At 35.2% G+C, this 18829-nt stretch overlaps 4 protein-coding genes across 5 annotated transcripts; 1 reads left to right on the plus strand and 3 right to left on the minus strand.

Annotated features, from left to right (window-relative positions):
* Positions 1-3245, plus strand: LOC140969223 (protein SOSEKI 3-like). 2 transcript variants are annotated; one of them, XM_073430500.1, is made up of 5 exons: positions 1-139; positions 243-358; positions 902-1790; positions 2458-2759; positions 2869-3244. In XM_073430500.1, the coding sequence occupies exons 3-5, from the start codon at positions 1078-1080 to the stop codon at positions 2892-2894; spliced, it is 1041 nt and encodes a 346-aa protein (XP_073286601.1). In that variant the 5' UTR covers positions 1-139; positions 243-358; positions 902-1077; the 3' UTR covers positions 2895-3244. The 2 variants fall into 2 exon arrangements, with proteins under 2 accessions (XP_073286601.1, XP_073286600.1); XM_073430499.1 differs by having other exon boundaries at positions 2458-3245.
* A 2256-nt stretch (positions 3246-5501) lies between these two features.
* Positions 5502-6758, minus strand: LOC140969194 (aquaporin TIP1-1-like). Its single transcript, XM_073430468.1, has 2 exons — positions 6284-6758; positions 5502-6029 (listed from the first exon to the last, which is right to left on the minus strand). The coding sequence occupies exons 1-2, from the start codon at positions 6692-6694 to the stop codon at positions 5655-5657; spliced, it is 786 nt and encodes a 261-aa protein (XP_073286569.1). The 5' UTR covers positions 6695-6758; the 3' UTR covers positions 5502-5654.
* Positions 6759-10414: 3656 nt separating this feature from the next.
* Positions 10415-12858, minus strand: LOC140969210 (pentatricopeptide repeat-containing protein At1g09220, mitochondrial). The gene is made up of 3 exons (XM_073430480.1): positions 12729-12858; positions 11093-12670; positions 10415-10852 (listed from the first exon to the last, which is right to left on the minus strand). The coding sequence occupies exon 2, from the start codon at positions 12644-12646 to the stop codon at positions 11264-11266; it is 1383 nt and encodes a 460-aa protein (XP_073286581.1). The 5' UTR covers positions 12647-12670; positions 12729-12858; the 3' UTR covers positions 10415-10852; positions 11093-11263.
* Positions 12859-13192: 334 nt separating this feature from the next.
* On the minus strand, positions 13193-18472 carry LOC140969246 (E3 ubiquitin-protein ligase WAV3-like). Its single transcript, XM_073430540.1, has 2 exons — positions 17954-18472; positions 13193-15482 (listed from the first exon to the last, which is right to left on the minus strand). Exons 1-2 carry the CDS (start codon positions 18194-18196, stop codon positions 13473-13475), a joined length of 2253 nt encoding a protein of 750 aa, XP_073286641.1. The 5' UTR covers positions 18197-18472; the 3' UTR covers positions 13193-13472.
* Positions 18473-18829: the final 357 nt, after the last annotated feature.

An 18829-nucleotide genomic window follows, 5' to 3' on the forward strand; every position in this document is an offset into this window, starting at 1 on the left:
GGTATTTGTGTTTAGTCTGGAGATGTGATTGAAATTCTTGAAAGTTTGCATTTTGTGTTTGTTCTGAAGATGTGATCGAAAGGCTTAATTTGTTGAGAGGCAGAGGCATTGCCTCAATTTATTCCTGGTCTTGCAAGAGGTAAAGTGGATCCATTGACCTTTTGTCGTTTGATTTGGACTTCGCATTTATTTGACTTTAGGAGCGCGTGCTAAGATCTTCTAGTGTAAATTTGTGAATGCAGGAGTTATAAGAATGGTTTTGTGTGGCATGATCTCTGCGCTGATGATCTAATCCTTCCTGCTCACGGGAATGAATATGTTCTCAAGGGCTCAGAGTTCTTTGAAGAATCCAATTCTGGTATGCGGGATTTTTGGTTCAAGCATTATATGCAAGCCTTTTAGTACAGCACGCTGTAATTGTATTCACTCCGTGTCATTGTTTTATCAGTGTATTGTAAAGTAGTGGGAGAAATCAGACTGGTGGTTGATACCTAGTTATGGAGTTTACTTAAAATGGCATTAGCTAAGGCATTGCAATTCATGACCTAAACAATGGGATTGAGAAAGCAAGACCATAAAAATATTTAGTGTTTTAGTTTGTAAATTATTCTTTGATTCTTGAAGTGGCCACCATCAATTTGTTCTATGACATAGAAAATTGATTTTAATTATGAGTGTATTGTAATCAAAAAATCTTTGACTGGCTTTCCTTTCCGAATTGTATGCTTGTTTTTAAGATAAGAACAATTAGCGGCTTAATTTCAGAAAAAATGTACATATTGAATTTGTGAAAGGAGAACGCAAAAGTTATCTCATGCATTTTTATATTACCGAGAGTGGTATTGATGCAGAACATGTTGTCACTTTATGCAAAATATAAGTTAACCCTGTTGTTTTATAGGCCGCTTTAGTCCTGCTGGAGCTGTCATATTAGAGAATCAGAAAGCATTACCAGAACAACCTTCTGTCATAAGTCAGGGGGGATCATCATCTTCATCTAGTTTGAATGGCAGAGCTACAAAGAATTCTCTAGATGATGAAATATCTCCCCCACTTCAACGTCCTTGCTCGTTTGCCATGTCTCCAGAGTTTAGCACTGGGAAAAACTCGCCTTGGAATGGTTCTTTGAGCCTAACAGAGTACAAAATTTACACAAATGATGGTCTTGCTGATGCTTCAACCCAAACAGAGGAAAATGCCGGCAGAACTATTCGAGATACTTGTACAAGAGGTGTTTCAACTAGTGATGAGACGTTAGACACTGAACCCAACGATACTCATCAAAGACAGATAATTCCTGCAAAAGGACCTGCTGATATTTCAAGAGATGTCGTTTCACCGCCTCCATCCACATCCAGTGCATCATCAAGCGGTAGGGTAAATTCTAGTGGTAGGGAGAATACCTTAGAGGCTCTCATTAGAGCTGATGCCACGAAGATCAACAACTTTAGCATTCTTGAAGAGGAGGGGTTTCGAATGCCATCCAATGTGAAACACAAGGCTTCAAATATGATAATGCAATTAATTTCTTGTGGTTCATTTTCAGTGAAAGATCACGCCTTTGGCCTAATTCCAACCTACAAGCCAAGGTTTTCAGATTCCAATTTTTCCTCCCCATCGTTCTCAACTTCATCAATGTTGGGAAATCTTGATTGCCCTGCTGAGAATTCTGGTATGAAGAGCACAAAATTGGAAGATAAAGGGTACTTTAGTGGCAGCTTTGTTGAAATGAGTAAGTACAAGGAGGGAATACCCACCCTACAACGATCTTCATCAGACAATGCTGGCAGGTCCGTTTATCGTCTCTTTTCGGCTCTACATTCTGTTGGCAATCTCACTTGTGGTGGTAGAGGGAGCAGGCAGGTGCTGTTGGTCCTCCTCACCCTACTCTTTTTTACATGTACATGGATATTTTCCCTATTGTGTATATGTCAAAATATAAGGATCTTCCACCCTTTCCAAAATAAAATTGTCTAAAAAAGGTTTAATTTTAATTTCGATTCTAATTCTAACTCCTGCCATTGGCCAGTACCATGGGCCATGGCTGGCTTTGGAAACTTATCTTTTCTCTTGCAACCCCATGATTACTCGATCTTGTCAAGTCATGAGTTGAATGTTTTACAAAGCCTCTCTCTTATATCACATTCATCATTCACATGATGAGTTTGCTTTCGTGTCAAATGTGAGACCCTTTGCTCTATAGCTTCGTGAATCGATATGTTAGGCAGTAACAATCCCCATTCTCACAAAAACTTGTAGATTTTGTCTATGTTAATTGTTATAGAGAATATTGGGGTTATGAAATTACTGTGCAGACTTATTATAGATGTGAAATGATCTCTTGCTTCGTGGATTGTGTGGTTGGGAAGGGGGTGGTTTGAAATTCCATTTCCCTTATAAACTAACATTTGCTTAAATGCTTGTATCTTCTCTGAGACGAGTAAAATCATTTTGCAGAAATATTCAACAAATGGATCCTGTTGATTACAAGGAAGAGACGAGTTCCGTTCGTTTAAAGTGCATTCCAAGATCCATCGAGGCTTCTTTAAGTCCCCAACCAAAAGGCGAATCTATGAGATTCCCTCTTTCCGAGGTATCTAGAATCTCGTCTGATGCAACAGAAATTTCAAGAAGCATTACAACTGGAACATCCAACGAAGGGAGCAAGAGAAGCACTGAGCATCTCATGCGACAAAAGCAATCAAGGAAATCAGAATCTTGCAGAAATGAAGAGGAAAATGTGATCAAAATTGAAGAAAGTTTAGTTCCAACTTGTCTCAATCTTTCGTTCTGGCTCTCATTTTACTAGTTAAGTACTTTTTCTTATTCAAATAGCTTGAGATTTTTCCTTTTCCTTTTCCGCAACAGGCTTGCCTCGGGAGCTCGGGTTATAATACATTCCAAAGCATTGTACGAGGGTGAATGCAACTCTTAGATGGCATGTTTGATGATTTGGGAGGTAGAAATTTCTGCAGAGTCCGTGGAGGTTGTGTGGCTACACTATTACCCAATGGCTCTCTCCATTTGCTGTCGAATTTCTTGTGTCTGTCATCTACGAACACAGGTTACAAGCTGAGGAAAGTGGAGGATACATTTGGTTGGATCTAAGGGTTTCTAGTGGATATTTTATCTAATTGAGAAACAGTAGCTTCAGCACTTATATGTAGTTGTGCGAGTAAAATTTGGATTAAATTGAAATGATAGATCAAGCAGATTTAGTTCAGAAAATTTACTTGATTTTTTCTGTAATTTTGTTTTTGACTTTGGAAATATTGGTTTAATTTATTTAGAATTCGTTATTTTTATAAAAAATATAGATTAAATCCAAATGGCCGAATTCTTCAAAAATTTTGCAAAATGATTTTTATATCCTTAATTTGTTTTTTGAGATAATGCCTCACTAAATTGTATAAGCTCCATGTAGTAGGAGCTTGTGTTGGCTTATCTTGAGATCAAGTGATTAATATCATCTTGAATATATTTATTAAATATATTCAAGATGATATATATATATATAAGATGATAGTTCATTAAAATTTTGTTGTTTTTATTATTAGTTTTTTAAAAAAGATAGGCCGGTATTGTGAAATTATAATATTTGGATCGTCAACAACACATTATATTAAATTGTTACATACCCACAAACATGATCTAATAGTAGTTTTGAGATACGAGAATTATCATATCATATGTTTAAAATGTCATTTTTCACTGAACTCGATCTGTGTCATAAATATAACCTCGTAACACAGTCTCAAAAGTATTAAGTGTTAATAATCCAGTTGTGAGTGCCTGAGTGGGACCTATATTAGTTGTCCATTTGTTATTCTTATCCTTGCATGATCATCATAATCAGTTTGAAATTTCAAATCTATTATTTTAACTAACTTATTTAGATTAAATCATTAAATTAAGGTGTTTTTAAAATTATAACTTAAACACCTATTTCAACAACTAACATAATTTGTTAAATAAGAAACAAAAAAAGATTGATCTGAAATTACATTATGCCCATAAATGGTTTTTTTTCTTATTTTTTTCCAATATCTTTATTTCTTCTTCCCTTTTCTCAATTATTCTACTCGATCGGAATTTGAACTTTCTAGCACAAAAATAGGTTTCAAAAGAAAATGCATGTCTTAATATTATTATTATTGTGGAGTAGATGGATATTAAATAAATACAACACCACAAACTTGATTCTCGGCCGCGTTTGGCATTAATTATAGACAGGAATAATAAACATACTGCATGTCGCACATTGAATTTACCCGAATATTTTGTACGGCAGTATTGCGAGTAGCAAGAAATTGACTACTCCGTAACCAAAAGACCTCTAACATACAACTCGACCATGGTCAACAGTTCAGTTCACCGAGTCACCGATAACCAGCTCGTCGTTCAGTATTCTCGACCACTGAATCGGCGGTTCAACCGCTTGGTTCTGAACAGGAAAATAGAACCGTGGGTTCACCTAATATCTACTAACTACGTGTATTTCCCTCTATTTTTATCGATCTTATGTAATTATAAACCTATAACATCTTGATTTGATGATATCATATGGGAGAACCCGTGGTAGGTTTTGGCATCCCCACCTTTCGATCGTGACAATGTTATATTTGGAATAATATTTTTTATTATATTTTTATATCCGTTGTTGATTAATTGAACATATTATATTAAAATTTTAAAAATTACTTGAATATCAAGACTGACAACATCACCTTCAATGTATGTATTAAAAAGAAAATCACTCAAAACATATCCAATATATAACGTAACACATTTCTCCAAATTCAAAAATTAAGTAAAAAGACACGTTCCACAAGACCNATGCAGTAATAAAAACATTGTCGGTAGAAAATGGACGACGAGACTTATAATTCAACCTACCTATATTCTATTCTTTCTTTGTCCTTATTTGAAAACCGGCGGTTCGAGATATTGAAAATGTGCCACCTTATGGACTAATTAGCGCCAACCACTAACCCAAATCATTTTAAAAATAACTAATTTATACATAAGATGTTTTATTTTAATAGTAAGATCAAATATATTTTTATTAAATTAATTTTTTATATAAATTGAGTCGAATATAATTCATAATTAAACTTTTGATTATAATATTTGATATCTCACAATCCTATATCATTAAAGTCAGAAAACCGTACATACATGGTTCATAATTAAACATTTAATATAATGTATAGTAGTGAATAAAAATTGTCAAGTGCCAACCTAAATTAATGCCCCATTAATGTGTTTGAATCGATGTGCTACTTCAAATATATACTTATCTTCTCTTTTGTTAATTTAAAATTCATTTAAAACGTAAATTATTTCCTTTACTTATTGGACATTCGTTCCTTGCTAAAGTATATGTCAACTAGTATATAAAAAAATGTGTTATTAATGTTTTAACTTTAAACTAATAGCTACTATAAAATATTTCGATCGATTTTTTTATTATGCATAAAAGATATAAATTTGAAGACATAAAAATAAAATTATTTTTTTATTTAGCTAACGGGCAGGTCTAGCAAGAACATAATCAAACTTGCACAGTACAGTTCATAGCATAAAGCCAAGCAAAAGGATGAACAAAGAAAACCTCACAAATAAAATAAGCAAGTCTCTTTCGACGACGGCACTCAGTAATCATCGCCGTGCCCATGAACTTGCTCGTGAGAGTGGCTGATGAAGAAGACCTCGTATATAACTCCGGCGAGCCCGCCGCCGATCAGTGGTCCAGCCCAGTAAATCCAGTGGTAGGTCCATGTGAAGCTCACCAAAGCAGGTCCGAACGCCACAGCAGGGTTCATTGCGGCACCGGTGAAAGGTCCGCCGGCCAAGATGTTGGCTCCGACGATTAGACCAATTGCAAGGGGTGCTATGATTCCGATTTCACCCTTCTTTGGGTCAGCAGCGGTGGCGTACACTGTGTACACTAGTCCGAAAGTCATCACGATTTCGAAAACGAACGCACTCCATACTGATATTCCGGTGAGGCCAAATGCAGGGATTGCCTGTTTAATATGTAAGAGCGGTTGTCAAAATCATCTTTTGCAATACTTAGTTCCAACAAGTTGTCAAAATTTAGACTTCCACAAGAAAATTGACTTGTTAGTCCAGTTTTGTCGAATTTCCGGACATATTAAAAATATCCTACGTCTGTGTTAAATCCAACTAAACGATGAAAATCAAATTTTAACTATTTCTATAACCTAACATGCAGCCTAGTATATTTGACTGTAACTCTGTAAGTGTATTTCAAACGTACCCATGTACCAGCAGACAGGGCGAGGAGTAGGCAGGCGACGACGGAACCAAGTAACTGAGCTATAATATATGATATAGCGCGAACAAGACTGATATTCCCACCAACAAACAAACCAAAAGTGACCGCGGGGTTGACGTGACCGCCGGAGATGTTAGCACTAACGGCGACCGCCACGAAGAGAGCGAAACCATAGGCAATCGCCGCAGAGACAAGACCAGACGGAGAGGCATGCCCGCCTCTGGTAAGCTTGTTATAAGCCAAGCCGGAGCCAGATCCGGCGAAAACAAAGATGAGGGTGCTGATGAACTCGGCCACCGCCGCCTTCACGGCGCCTGGCTGGCGGAAGTCGTTGCGGTTGCCTATGGCGAGGTTGCGTAGAGGGACGTTGAAATAATCGCTGGACTGCGGCATGGTTCCTACTAGGATCAAGAGATGGTGCAGTCGATGAAGAAGTAGGTGTGACAACCTCTTTCGGGGTGCATGCTTATATTGGAAAATCGTGCATGGGAGCCACTTGCTTAGCCGGTTGCCGGTGGGAATTTGAGGTCTAATAATTGGATTCAGAGGAAAGTTGTGGAATATGGGTTGGGGTTGGGGGCCAAGGGGAAGCTAAAAAACTTAATAATTGACTGACACGTTACCCGACTGGAGAAGCGCCACGTCATAGATAATACTAGTTTATTATGCACACGTGATGCGTGCATGTAGAGTCTTTTTTATTATTATCGATAGACTAAAGTGAAATTTGATAAATTATGAAAGGACTAATTTGATATTTGAATTGTTGAAATAAAAAAATAAAAATAAAATTGTGTTTTGAAATTTTTTTAAAAAAAAACAAAAACAAAAAACAAAAATATAATATTAGTATCATATAAGGGTAAAATTGAAAGAAAAATTGGTGTTGATAATTATTATCATGTCCTCATTTTTAATAAAATAGAATAGACGATGACAGAAGTGTAGCTGGTCTAGGGCAACACCCACACAAATTACCCCTACATATGTTTAATACTCGAGACCTTTTGCATTTCTTTCTTGTATAAAATCATGTATAGAAATCATTAGATTTTTGGCAAATCAACAATATATGCAATTTTTATACAAATATCTTTTATTTTTATAAAAAAAATTGATCTAAAGCAACTTAATTAATAGAGCATACAATGAAAGTTTAAAATATTAATATGTTGACTATATATATATATATATTAAAATCAAGAAAGTTCTACACTGATGTATAAAAAAATTAAAAAAGAAATAAAATTTAATATGTAAATAAGTTAGAACAAATTTTTTAATGGAAGGAAAACTCGTTGGGTGTGGTGTTAGCTAGCAGCTGAGCTCATATGCTTAATCGATTCGTTTGGTATAAACATTAATTATTGAAGTTTATTATAATTACATTATTAAACTTTTTCTAAATTATAACATCCTATTTGTTGAATCGAAAACTTGTCACTTTGTCGAAATTATAATCAATAGCAACAATATAATTATTACTCAAATCATAATAATTTTTCTTAATAACTATTAATATTACGCGCATGTTAATTACATGCTGCATGCATGAGTAAAACTATATATAAAAAAAAGGGTGTTAAAAAAATATCCCGATTAATAAATAATTTCTATATAAATTATTTTTTAAAGAAAACTTCACACGTAGATAGTTAATTTTGTGAGATTATTTTAAAAATACTTTTGGAGTACACTTACATGCACATTAATTATAAGATGATATCTTAATATAGAGAGATCAACAAATTAATAACTACGTGTTTGATCCAAAAGTATTTATTATTTTTGTATAAAAAAAAAGTATTAATTCTTTGACTTCATCCAACTCTAAACAAGAAAATGTGGCAAGATCTCTAATAAATTAAATTAATTAAGCAGAATATTTTGTCTTTTGTCCTCTAATTTTTGTTGAGACAAGTTAATTAACTCTCTTTTTATTTCAATTTTTTGAAATTCTTACACCAACACATTTAGTAAAATGAGTTTCATTATATTAAAAAAATCATTATTTTTCCTTTCCTATTTAATAAGGTAGCCACAACGGGAGGAGAACATAACCTATAAAATTTATTTAATTAATTAATTAAATTTTTTTAGGAAGAAATGGTATGTTAATTGGTACGCAAATCACTGAAAATCAATACCTATTTATTAATCCAATGCAAAATAACATCGTTAATTGGTATGCAAATCACTGACAGTCAATACTTATTTATTAATCCAATGCAAAATAACGTAATAATTATTGATATGTTAATAAATCTTTCATATTTTAAAAATCACACATTTTTCATCCTTCTGTTATAAAAACTCATACATGTATCACTCTGGTCGAAGTTTTATGCTTGATTTTTAAAACACGGAGTTTAAAATGCTATTAATTTTACAATATGTTTTTTTTTTAATTTTTTTTACAAAAGATGTTTGAGGAAATTAGACCGCAAAATAATATACAAGAATGATTGATTATTAATATGATAAAATACGTAAGAGCAGGTCTCTTGTGAGATGGTCTCACGAATCTTTATCTGTGAGACGGGTCAACCCTATCGATATTCACAATAAAAAGTAATACTTTTTAATGGATGACCCAAATAAGATATCCGTATCACAAAATACGATCCGTGAGATCGTATCACACAAGTTTTTATCAATACGTAAATAATATACAAGAAAAATGTTAATGCCAATGCATATATGATATATGTGATATCTCTCATACAAGAATTCCAACAAAATAATCCAAACTGATATATTATTAATACTATATAATTTGCATATTCCAAAGCAAGCAGATATGAGGCGATCGACCTGGAAACTTCTCTTATTTTGTCTTGCTGTCATTATTTTAATAATGAGTGGAATGACGCTCCACGTTGGGGGAATTGATTGCAACATGGCCTTGACTTTTTGTACCATCTTAAAAATAAACAATCCCCAACAAATAAAGCATGAAAGTGCCAAGTTAGGAAGCAATTTTTTTGTTCAACTTAGTCTTTGATTTGGTAAATTCGGACTTAATAAGGTAAAATGCGCCAACACCATTAGCCGCCGGAACTTCAAGTCACCTGGAAAATTAACTAAAAACTCCTCTCCGGACACCACGTACTACGTCTCCGACGCTTGCCCTAACGCCTCGTATCCCCGTAAAAAAATTCCCAACACTTTGAGTTGTATGCATGCTTGGGGTATTTTGAATCTATTTAAAGATTTTTCTTCAAAGATATTTGTGGAGCAAATCGTTACTCATGGTAGAAAATCAGGAGATACAGAGTTACTTGCGAAATCTAGTAAATATGGAATCCATATGCTTGATACAAACATGAATTCCAAATTATATAATCTTGGCAGATATAACTGAACTCTATCTCAACTGCTTATATTGTATGTAATATCGACATGGAGTAAATATAAAATTTACCAAAACTAATTAATCTAAAAATAAATTTAAAATGACGAATATGAAAATCCATGATTTTAAATATCAATCCAGATATTGAAAAATATTTAATGAAGTTGATGGATTGTAATATTAATATATTAAATTTTTTAGTACGTGTCTTAACGTGATGGAATAGACAATTCAGGAAAAAAGGAGGAGAATTTGAAGCTGAATAAGTAATGGGAGAGCATTAATGATCAGTTCACCTTACAATCAATATCACCTTTTATATTATGCAAAGTGTTAATAGCAGCCTGGCTTTCCCTTGCAATATTATTATCAAGTGTGGGAGTGTCTCAACAATTAAAAACGTTATCTACATTTATCACTATTTTATTTTATTTTTTTCTGACATATATAGATTACTCTGGAAATTCATAAATATTAAACAAACTTCAAAGGTTTTTAGTTAATTAAAAAATAAATATTAGGGTGTATTGCAGATGAAGTATATATTTGGATACAAATATGATTTGAGGAATGGATTTCAAAGTGCTTCATCTTGTGATAAACGGAAATCTACTGCATGGATTCATGAATAAGCTAAAAATGAAACAGAGATATTCAAAAACATGAAAACGAAGAGTATCAAAACAAGTGAAGATGAGCAAAAAGTCCATAACTTTTTACATAAAGAGAGCCTAGGCATAGAGGTTTCGACAAGAAGAGAAGAAGAAATTTTGAAATTTTAATATCTGTGAATGAATGTGACTACAAATATAACTTGCATATGTTGTAGAAAGATTGCTCTACATAAAATGATTAATTGCAAATAAATTTTAAAAGCATTGTCTATTTTTGGCAGATAAAAAAGCTGGGGATCAATCATTTTAAATCAAAGAGGGCTCTTCACATGGGATATTTATCATGCCTGGGAGAAGTTCTCAGGATTATTGCTTCCTAACCTCAATACACGCCAATGATTCTTTACAGGATTATCAGTTCTACCTTGTAAAAGTCTTGATATAAGCGTCCACTTTTATCCATGCAATCTGTGTGCCGCAAACAGTTTATCTTCTTCCTCTTTTGAAAAAGGCCGTCTGTTTATTCTTGGATCAAGTTCATTAGACCATATTAATCTGCTACTCTTCCCTGTACATATTATCCTAAAACAAAAACATCACCCATTTCAGCTGCGTTTCAACCCATCTCAATTATTATTATTATTATTATTATTATTTATTAAATTAATAAAATGATGTATCTGAAATTCATCCAATAGAATATTAGAATTTGAACAAGAAAATACATTAAACGATGGATTATCAACAACTTTGATAAAGTATGTTTGTTAAGATCAATCCACAATAAAATTAGACTTCCAAAAATGGTAAAATATAATATACCATGATGCATCAAGCTTGGAGTCGGTAGAGAGGAAGACGGATAAAGAGAGAGCCATACAAGCTGAAAGATGCTTGGGATTTGCTCTCTGAGAAGTAAGCAGTAGATGATAATAGGCATTTGGCAAGAATTTTAGCTTCTTTTTGCTTAATTATTCGCATGTATCTTTTCGTTCATACCAAACTAATGCCAGGAACCTTTGCGGCATTCCGTTCAACCATTACACTCCTCACTCTCTCAGAATCCAAAAACCTACCAGCACCAGAAAAGATGTTGGATAGAAGCACATAGTCGCCACCATATTCCATTTCTAGCTTCATAACGTGTTTTGCAACTCTCTCGCCCATCTCAACATCACCATGGAAACTGCAGGCTCCTAAAAGAGTCCTCCACACCATAACATTACAAATCTCACCAGGGATGCCTAAAGCTATCTTCTCTGCTTCTTCTAATCTCCCTGCCCTCCCCAACAAGTCTATTATACTTCCATAATGCTTGATATCTGGTGCGATTCCGGAGTCATCCACCATCTTTCTATAAAATTCAAGGCCTTCGTCTACCAAACCAGCATGGCTACAGGCATTTATCACGCTCAGAAAGGTAATCTTATTCGGCTTCACAAGTTCATTTTCCATTCCTCTACAAAATTCTTTAACTTCAGCTGCCATTCCGTGCATTGACAATCCAGATATAATAGATGTCCATGAGACCAAGTTCTTTCTTTCATCACTTATATCCTCGAAAACTTGTCTTGCGCTGTCAATACACCCAACTTTCGCATAAGCATCAATTAAACAATTCATGACCCGTATATCTAATGCATTAAGTCCACTTTTTTCTCCATAGGCATGAAGCATCTCGCAATCTTCCACACACCCACTCTTCCAAATTGCTGGAAATATCGTCAGAAGGGTAACTTCTGTGGGTTTGATCCCTTCATCCACTGCCATTCTACGAAAAAGTGACAATGCATCTTGCAGCCGGTTCGCTCGTGTATACCCATCAATAATCCCAGTCCAAGCAACAACGTTCTTCACCGGCATCACATCAAAAACAGCCCTTGCTGACTCGATCTGACCCCACTTGATAAAACCAGTAACCAAAACATTCCAGGTCACCAAGTTCCTCTCGGGCATTTCACCGAACACTTTATTCGCTTCAACCAAATATCCACATTCGACATACATATTAACCAGCGCAGTCTGCACATAGACGCCATAACCAACGAACCCCGTCTTAATGCTTAGACAATGTAGCTGATTTCCCACACTGGGTTGCCTCAAATTAGCACATGCTTTAATCACATAAGCATACGTAAAGCTATCAAAGTCCATAGGATTAGATTGGCCTTTCAGGAGCTTGAAGAGAACAACAGCTTCGTGAGGGAACGCACCGAGTGAATAATGCTTCAGCACAGAGTTCCAAAGGGTAAGTATTCCGCAACTCTCATCGGTACGCAGGAAGTGAGCGTGGATTTGCTGAATTGGCCGGCGGAAGTATTGGTGCTTGTGGAGAAGCGACAGAAGATGACGGTAGTAGTATTTTCTACTACTCATTTGATTTCTTCACCTCACTGTTTTCTCGAATCCCAAAAAAATACCGACAAATTGCTAACTTTACTGCATCAGTAAACAATACTGCAAAATCCGAGTGTATCCAAATAAGAACTCCTAAAATGGAGAAATGTGACGACTTTCCAGTCTTGAGATTATAAATATACAACTCAAGACCGATTTATTTAATCCATCATTACATTGTAACAACGTCGTAATATAAGCGATCTCATTTTTTGATCTACTACAAGTTATAGAAATAGATTAATTGAATTACTTGATAACTGTAATCAACATATCTTGACTTAGTTTATTGATTTTTTCGAAAGACTAGTTAGGAAAACAAAGAAACGAGTTTAACGGAAAATTGTTAAAGTTTATATATAAAACTATCAAATTTTATCCGATTGACATGAACCACTGACGATATGAGTGATAAGAAAGACAATTATATAATTCACCATCAAAATTTATATATTACACAAACTTCATTTGATGTATGAAATATATTTAGTAAATCAATATGTGTAACATAAAATCGAATCGATAAGAAAAAATCATAGTAATTTCAAGAAACATGAAATAAAGCTACATATGGGCATTCAACAAAAGCGGCAATGATTTGAAAAACACCCCCACTTTCCAACAAAGAAAGAATATACCCCATCATTCTTGAAGAGAGAATATATAGACCAATTTACATTTAAATTCAATACAGCCCTCAATTTTCCATTTAATCCTCTCCCCAAAATTTCAAATACCATTTAGAAAAACCAAATATTGAGGCACTGACGTAGAATCTTGGATGTCTTGTTGGCAAACTAACCATTCACCTGGGCTGTGCTCGAGCAGGAAACGAAAGAGCTGCCCGAAGCGCTGGTCGATTAGATGAATTACGAAAGACCATTGTCTGAGACAAGTTTACCATGTCAACCATAGAAGGTGTCTGATATGCTTGGACAAGGCTCGTACTATCAGTCGAGTCTCCCCTTGCAGTCGCCCTCTGCCAAGAGTGTGAGCTTAATCCTGACAAAACATAGGCTCTTCCTGACGTTTCATAAACTTTGCGGTTTGCCATTCGTTCTTGCATTTCTCGTAGTTCAGCATCCAACACGAGACACAATCGGTCTCCAGCTCGTGATGACACGGTTTCTGTAAGTTTTTTTCGGCATTTCTCGAGTATAGATACTGCGGAAGCTAAATCACCTTGGTCTGCAGCAGCTTTAGCTTCAGCCATTGCTTCGGCTGATCGGAGCCTGTTTCTTTGCTTATCCACTTCCATGGAAACCAGTAAAGGTCCCGTTTTCAGTGGCCTTTGAATCTTGACTTCATTAGCAGCATATAAATTTACGATTTTATTCGTAATTGGATGTTTGTATTCACATCTCACCTGTAAAAGTGAAGTCTCGTCGCGAAATTCATCAATGGGGATATCAATTGTTACGAAAAAATCTCGTTCTTCTTCGGCGTACAAGTCTCCCACATCGATGCTGCCTTTTCTTTTATCAGAAGCCAAAATAGTTTTGTAGCTTCCGGATTTCCACCTGTTGAGTCGAATCAGAGGATCAACACACTCAACTTCCACTTTCAAGTCTTGGACAACGACGCTCAAAAGCCCCCCGATGCACTGTGCAAAGGCATCTTGAATCACATTCTCCGCCTCTATAAACGAAAACGTCCCACCTGATGTCTCCGAGATCAAATGCATTAAGACAGCATCATGATCTGCACCAAATCCAAATGTGTGTACAGGAATACGAATACTCGAAGCACCATCTGGATGGATGGAAACTGGAAGCAACGACCGGTAATCCGAGCAGGAGCTGGCACCACTCGTGCTAGTATTGAAATATGTATCTTGTCCATCGGACAACAGTATGATGCTGCTTACAGGATTTTTCCACTTCCGGTCTGTCATCACTTTGGCAGCCTTCCTAAGGCCCTCTGCAATATTAGTTCCACCATTTGAAGTCAAGGAATTGACAGCTTGTATAGATTCATTCCTTCCCGTTTCTGTCATTCTTCGAAGAGAAAATATTCGACGTGCTGTAGAGGAAAAGGCAATAACAGAAAGCCTGTCATGTGAGCCTAAGTTTTGAATCACGAATCCCATTGCCCGTTTAAGCAAGGCAAGCTTGGTGCCTGCCATGCTGCCACTGACATCAAGAACTGCAACAAGGTCGACTTGAACTCGAGTTTGATGCATCGGTGATAGTCCCTCTCCATCAATCTTTGAATTTTGTGGTGATAGAGTCATAATGGGTGCTTTGAGGTGAATTAGGATCAAAAAGTCGTTATGGGATTTAAATTTTTGAACGGCGGAAACTTCGGTGTATGTTTTCACTTCAACCTCTTGATTCAGATGGCCATTATCATCGGAGTTATCAACGGTTGCGGGATTCTGATTGGCACTGGGGCGTTGAATTGTAACTTCATCGTCATCATCAGAGTTATCAATGGTTGTGGGATTCTGATCGGCACTGGGTCGTTGAATGGTAACTTCGTCGTCATCGTCGAAGAGACGAGGTTCAGCAGAAGGAAAAGGCACAGAGATATTCCGATTACCATCCACTTGTGGAGATGGTCTAATAACAGCCATCCAGGCATCATCTTGGAGCCAAGGCACATTATTTATCCTCGATCTTCCACGAGCTTTATCAGAGACGGGACACTGGAAGGGGATTTCTTTCCAATTCGCTCGGCAGACGGGGCAACTTTGTTTTCCATGCTTTGAGTTAGATGCGATACAATGGAAATGAAACGAGTGGGAGCATTCTGCAGTGAAAATGGCGTGGCCATGGCCAGGTTTCAAGGTTCCTAAGCATATTGCACAGATCTTCTGCAAGGGAAAGAGCATACAATATGGTTGTTATAGACAATTTAACCAAACGTACAAACAAAACCAAAATTTGCCGATCTTTTTTCATAGTTCCAATTCAAATTTAATCAAGAATTCGAAAAGTACGAGGTCCAAGAAGCATACTTCAGATGCTCAACATGAATTACTTCATTTGATAAACAATTCATACAATCGAGACTCCACACAATGCGAGATAACATCAAAATCCTTCAAATATGACCTTATAAAGCGCAAAAATATATGTACAGAGAATTGCATGTATCTAGGTTTTAAAAGTAAGATTATTTTTCAAAATTGCTACCCATTGTTAATTAGTGACTACTTACAATTAACAATCTCATAAATTTTCAATATAATGGGTGGAGGTGTTAAAAGATTCAACTTGAACCTAACTCAACTTCAAAAGTTAACTCGAGTATATGAAACCTCATGATTTTATTTTACCGATACCGGTATAGGACAAGTAACAAGAGGCACCGTAGCACAAACATATATATTTAGACACATCCAAATCATGGACGCAAGAAATGTAAACTCCACTGCATTGAATAGTCGTCCATCAAATAGATGTATGTACTTTATGATAAAGGGGTGACCCCACACCTCCATGTCACAACATTGACTTTGGTGCCTCAACATGTGAAATACAACACATCATATCATAAAATGTTAAATATTTAGCATTCAGCAGACTTTTAAAAACTTTTTGACCACAAAAAAAAAAGAGAGACAAAAACAAAATGCATAAAGAAAATGGTATACCAATCATGAGTAGTAAGAAACAAAGAAATGCATGAAAAACCCAACAAAGCAAGACTCTAAGAAAGATCTCATTACTAATGATGATACTTTTGAGGCATTAAAAAAATTGGTTGAAAAACAAAGAGATTTAAAGCATATGTATGAAAAGAAGTGGAGATCAGTAGTAACTACAAGATACACATTTCCTTTACTATCCCTGTTAGTTGTCCCACGGTTGGATAAAATATCTGTGAGTTGTATATATGGGTTTGGACAATCCTCCCCTCTTGAACTAGCTTTTGAGTTTGAGTTAGGTACAAGTCTCAATTTTAACAACTCCTTCTGCCTTTACTTCGATAAAAACTTAATAAAAAGTATTTAACTATAATCTCTAAATTTCTTGATTCTAAAGGCCAATCTAACTAAGCTCAAGTTGAACATAAAAAGGGGTGTGAGGAAATTGGGTAAAGTATGTGTTGTCATGTGTGTGAAATTAACAGCTTGAGTTGCTGACCAAGAAAAGCACTTTCTTTTTTCCCTTCTACATCAGAAGGGCAACTGAGAAAGGAAAGATTACAGTGTCGCACACCCTTTTTAGCAACTCTTGTCAGTTAAAATGTACAAAATTTTATATAAAAAAAAATTCTAATTCATACCCCTAAATTGTTTAGGGTCTCGGTCTCATTTGCCCAAAAACTTTAGGTGCTGTGCTGCTCACTCAATACAAGAAAATGATACTGAAAACTACAACAACAAAAAGCTTAAAATATGTGTTTGGAAAAAAAATTTGTAAAATGTTTTTGAAAAATATTTTTAAAAAATTGTTCTTCAATTATAGTTTTAAAATAATAATTGATAAATATAAAAACGTTTTTATACAATAGTTGTTTAAACACATATTTAGTCTTAACACAAATTTTAAATATTTTTTAAAAAAATTTTTTTACAAATATTTGTCGAAAGGGAATTCACGAAGCAGACACATCAGTTATTTGAAAGAGCCATCCTTTAAAAATTGAAAGCATTACAATATGTCCATCGGATCGTCTGCTCCATTTCGTGCTACATTTCCTATTGCGCACATATATTAATGTAATCACACTTTATTATTATAAAAGTATATATTTTTTATATTAAAATTAATCAGTAAATCTATGGCCTAAATTGTGAAACATTAATAACACTGTCCATTATTGACAATCACAGCCACAATACAGAGCTCTACCCCACGTGATGACACCCTATGGTTTTACATTTCAACCACCTTTTATTGGAACACAACCATTTTTTTTTGTATTGGGAAAAATAAATAAATAAAGAAATTGCTGGAAAAAAGTGAAAAAATAAATAGGATTATTTATGGTATTCACATTTATCGAAGCATTTTTTGGGATTGGGAAAGTTAATAAATGAATGGAATTCATTATCAAGAAAATCATTTTTTTTTCACCTTCTCTTCAAAGAAATGCTGCAATAGCATGATTTAATGTTGATGCAACCGAAGAAGAGGGAAAAAAAACTCATATATAATCACTAAAATTTGCAAAAAAAATTGGGAGAAAAACCATTGAAAATTCATGACTTGAGCATTATGAATATGGAAGAAAAACATTACGTCCAATCAGGAAATATATATATTTATAAAAACTAAGAAAACAAGCACTGAGAATTAAATTATCCAAAATAATAATAGAATTCCCATTTTTAACCTTGCTAGACTCGGTGGAGTTCTTGGGCAAGCGGAGGCCGGAGGAAGAAGGCGTCGGCGTGGTGGGCATTCGCACCCGATGGCCCGAACTACATGGAGACAAAGACAAGGCTTCGGAGAATCTCCCGGCAGGAGTCGGCGGCGCCAACGCCGGAAAATCCTCCGCCGTCCTCGGAACATAGAGACATGAATTCATCTTCATACCCAGAGCCATCTTCACTTTCGTCCATTTGCTCCCCACCATTTTAACACAACTTCAAGAACTACAGATACAAATCTTCTCCGGTTCAGGCACAAATCCGGGTGCATGTGCGGATAGATAAGGGAGATATCGAAGTGGGTATCATTTTTATTCAGAGAACAGATCTCAATGGGAGCTGAGAAAGATTCTTTGTATTTTGTTTTGTTTTCTTGTGAGCTCTCTCTTCGGTTTTTGGGTTTGTGGGTTCTGCTTCAAGTGTTTGAATACGGCAACCAATGGCTTTACGTTTTGACAAAACGAACATTTTTATGTGTAATTTGTAGGAAATGAGAGAGAAGGGCAAAAGTGGAAAGTGAATGGGGGATATACCATTTTTATATTAAATTATTTGTTGGGATTTGAGGACGTTGAACAGCTCTCTCACGGTCTGAAATTTCTATTTTTGGGAACTTGGTTCATATTTAAAAGTTAAAATGTAATATTTTTTATATATAAAATAATTTTTATATGAATCGAATCGTATATATATTTCATAAAATTAACTTATCAGATTATTTCCGTTAATTTTTTGTGGATGAAGTTTTAGCTTGTGGTTGCCTTGTTTGAAGCTTTTGATTTCTGTTTTGAATCTTATGAGTAGGTCTTTCATAAGACGGTATCACGAATCTTGAGACA

This window comes from Primulina huaijiensis, unplaced genomic scaffold (assembly GCF_012295235.1).
Source record: "Primulina huaijiensis isolate GDHJ02 unplaced genomic scaffold, ASM1229523v2 scaffold40277, whole genome shotgun sequence".
NCBI classification, from domain to species: Eukaryota; Viridiplantae; Streptophyta; class Magnoliopsida; order Lamiales; family Gesneriaceae; genus Primulina; species Primulina huaijiensis.

Bases quoted from the DNA above. Each gene is read 5' to 3' on its own strand.
- LOC140969223 (XM_073430499.1), top strand. From the start codon at position 1,078: ATGTCTCCAGAGTTTAGCACTGGGAAAAACTCGCCTTGGAATGGTTCT. The intron at 1,791-2,457 runs GTCCGTTTATCG...ATCATTTTGCAG, and splicing joins TCATCAGACAATGCTGGCAG to AAATATTCAACAAATGGATC.
- LOC140969194 (XM_073430468.1), bottom strand. From the start codon at position 6,694: ATGCCGCAGTCCAGCGATTATTTCAACGTCCCTCTACGCAACCTCGCC. The intron at 6,030-6,283 runs GTACGTTTGAAA...CATATTAAACAG, and splicing joins CCCTGTCTGCTGGTACATGG to GCAATCCCTGCATTTGGCCT.
- LOC140969210 (XM_073430480.1), bottom strand. From the start codon at position 12,646: ATGAGTAGTAGAAAATACTACTACCGTCATCTTCTGTCGCTTCTCCAC.
- LOC140969246 (XM_073430540.1), bottom strand. From the start codon at position 18,196: ATGGTGGGGAGCAAATGGACGAAAGTGAAGATGGCTCTGGGTATGAAG. The intron at 15,483-17,953 runs GTTAAAAATGGG...TTTCCCTTGCAG, and splicing joins ACTCCACCGAGTCTAGCAAG to AAGATCTGTGCAATATGCTT.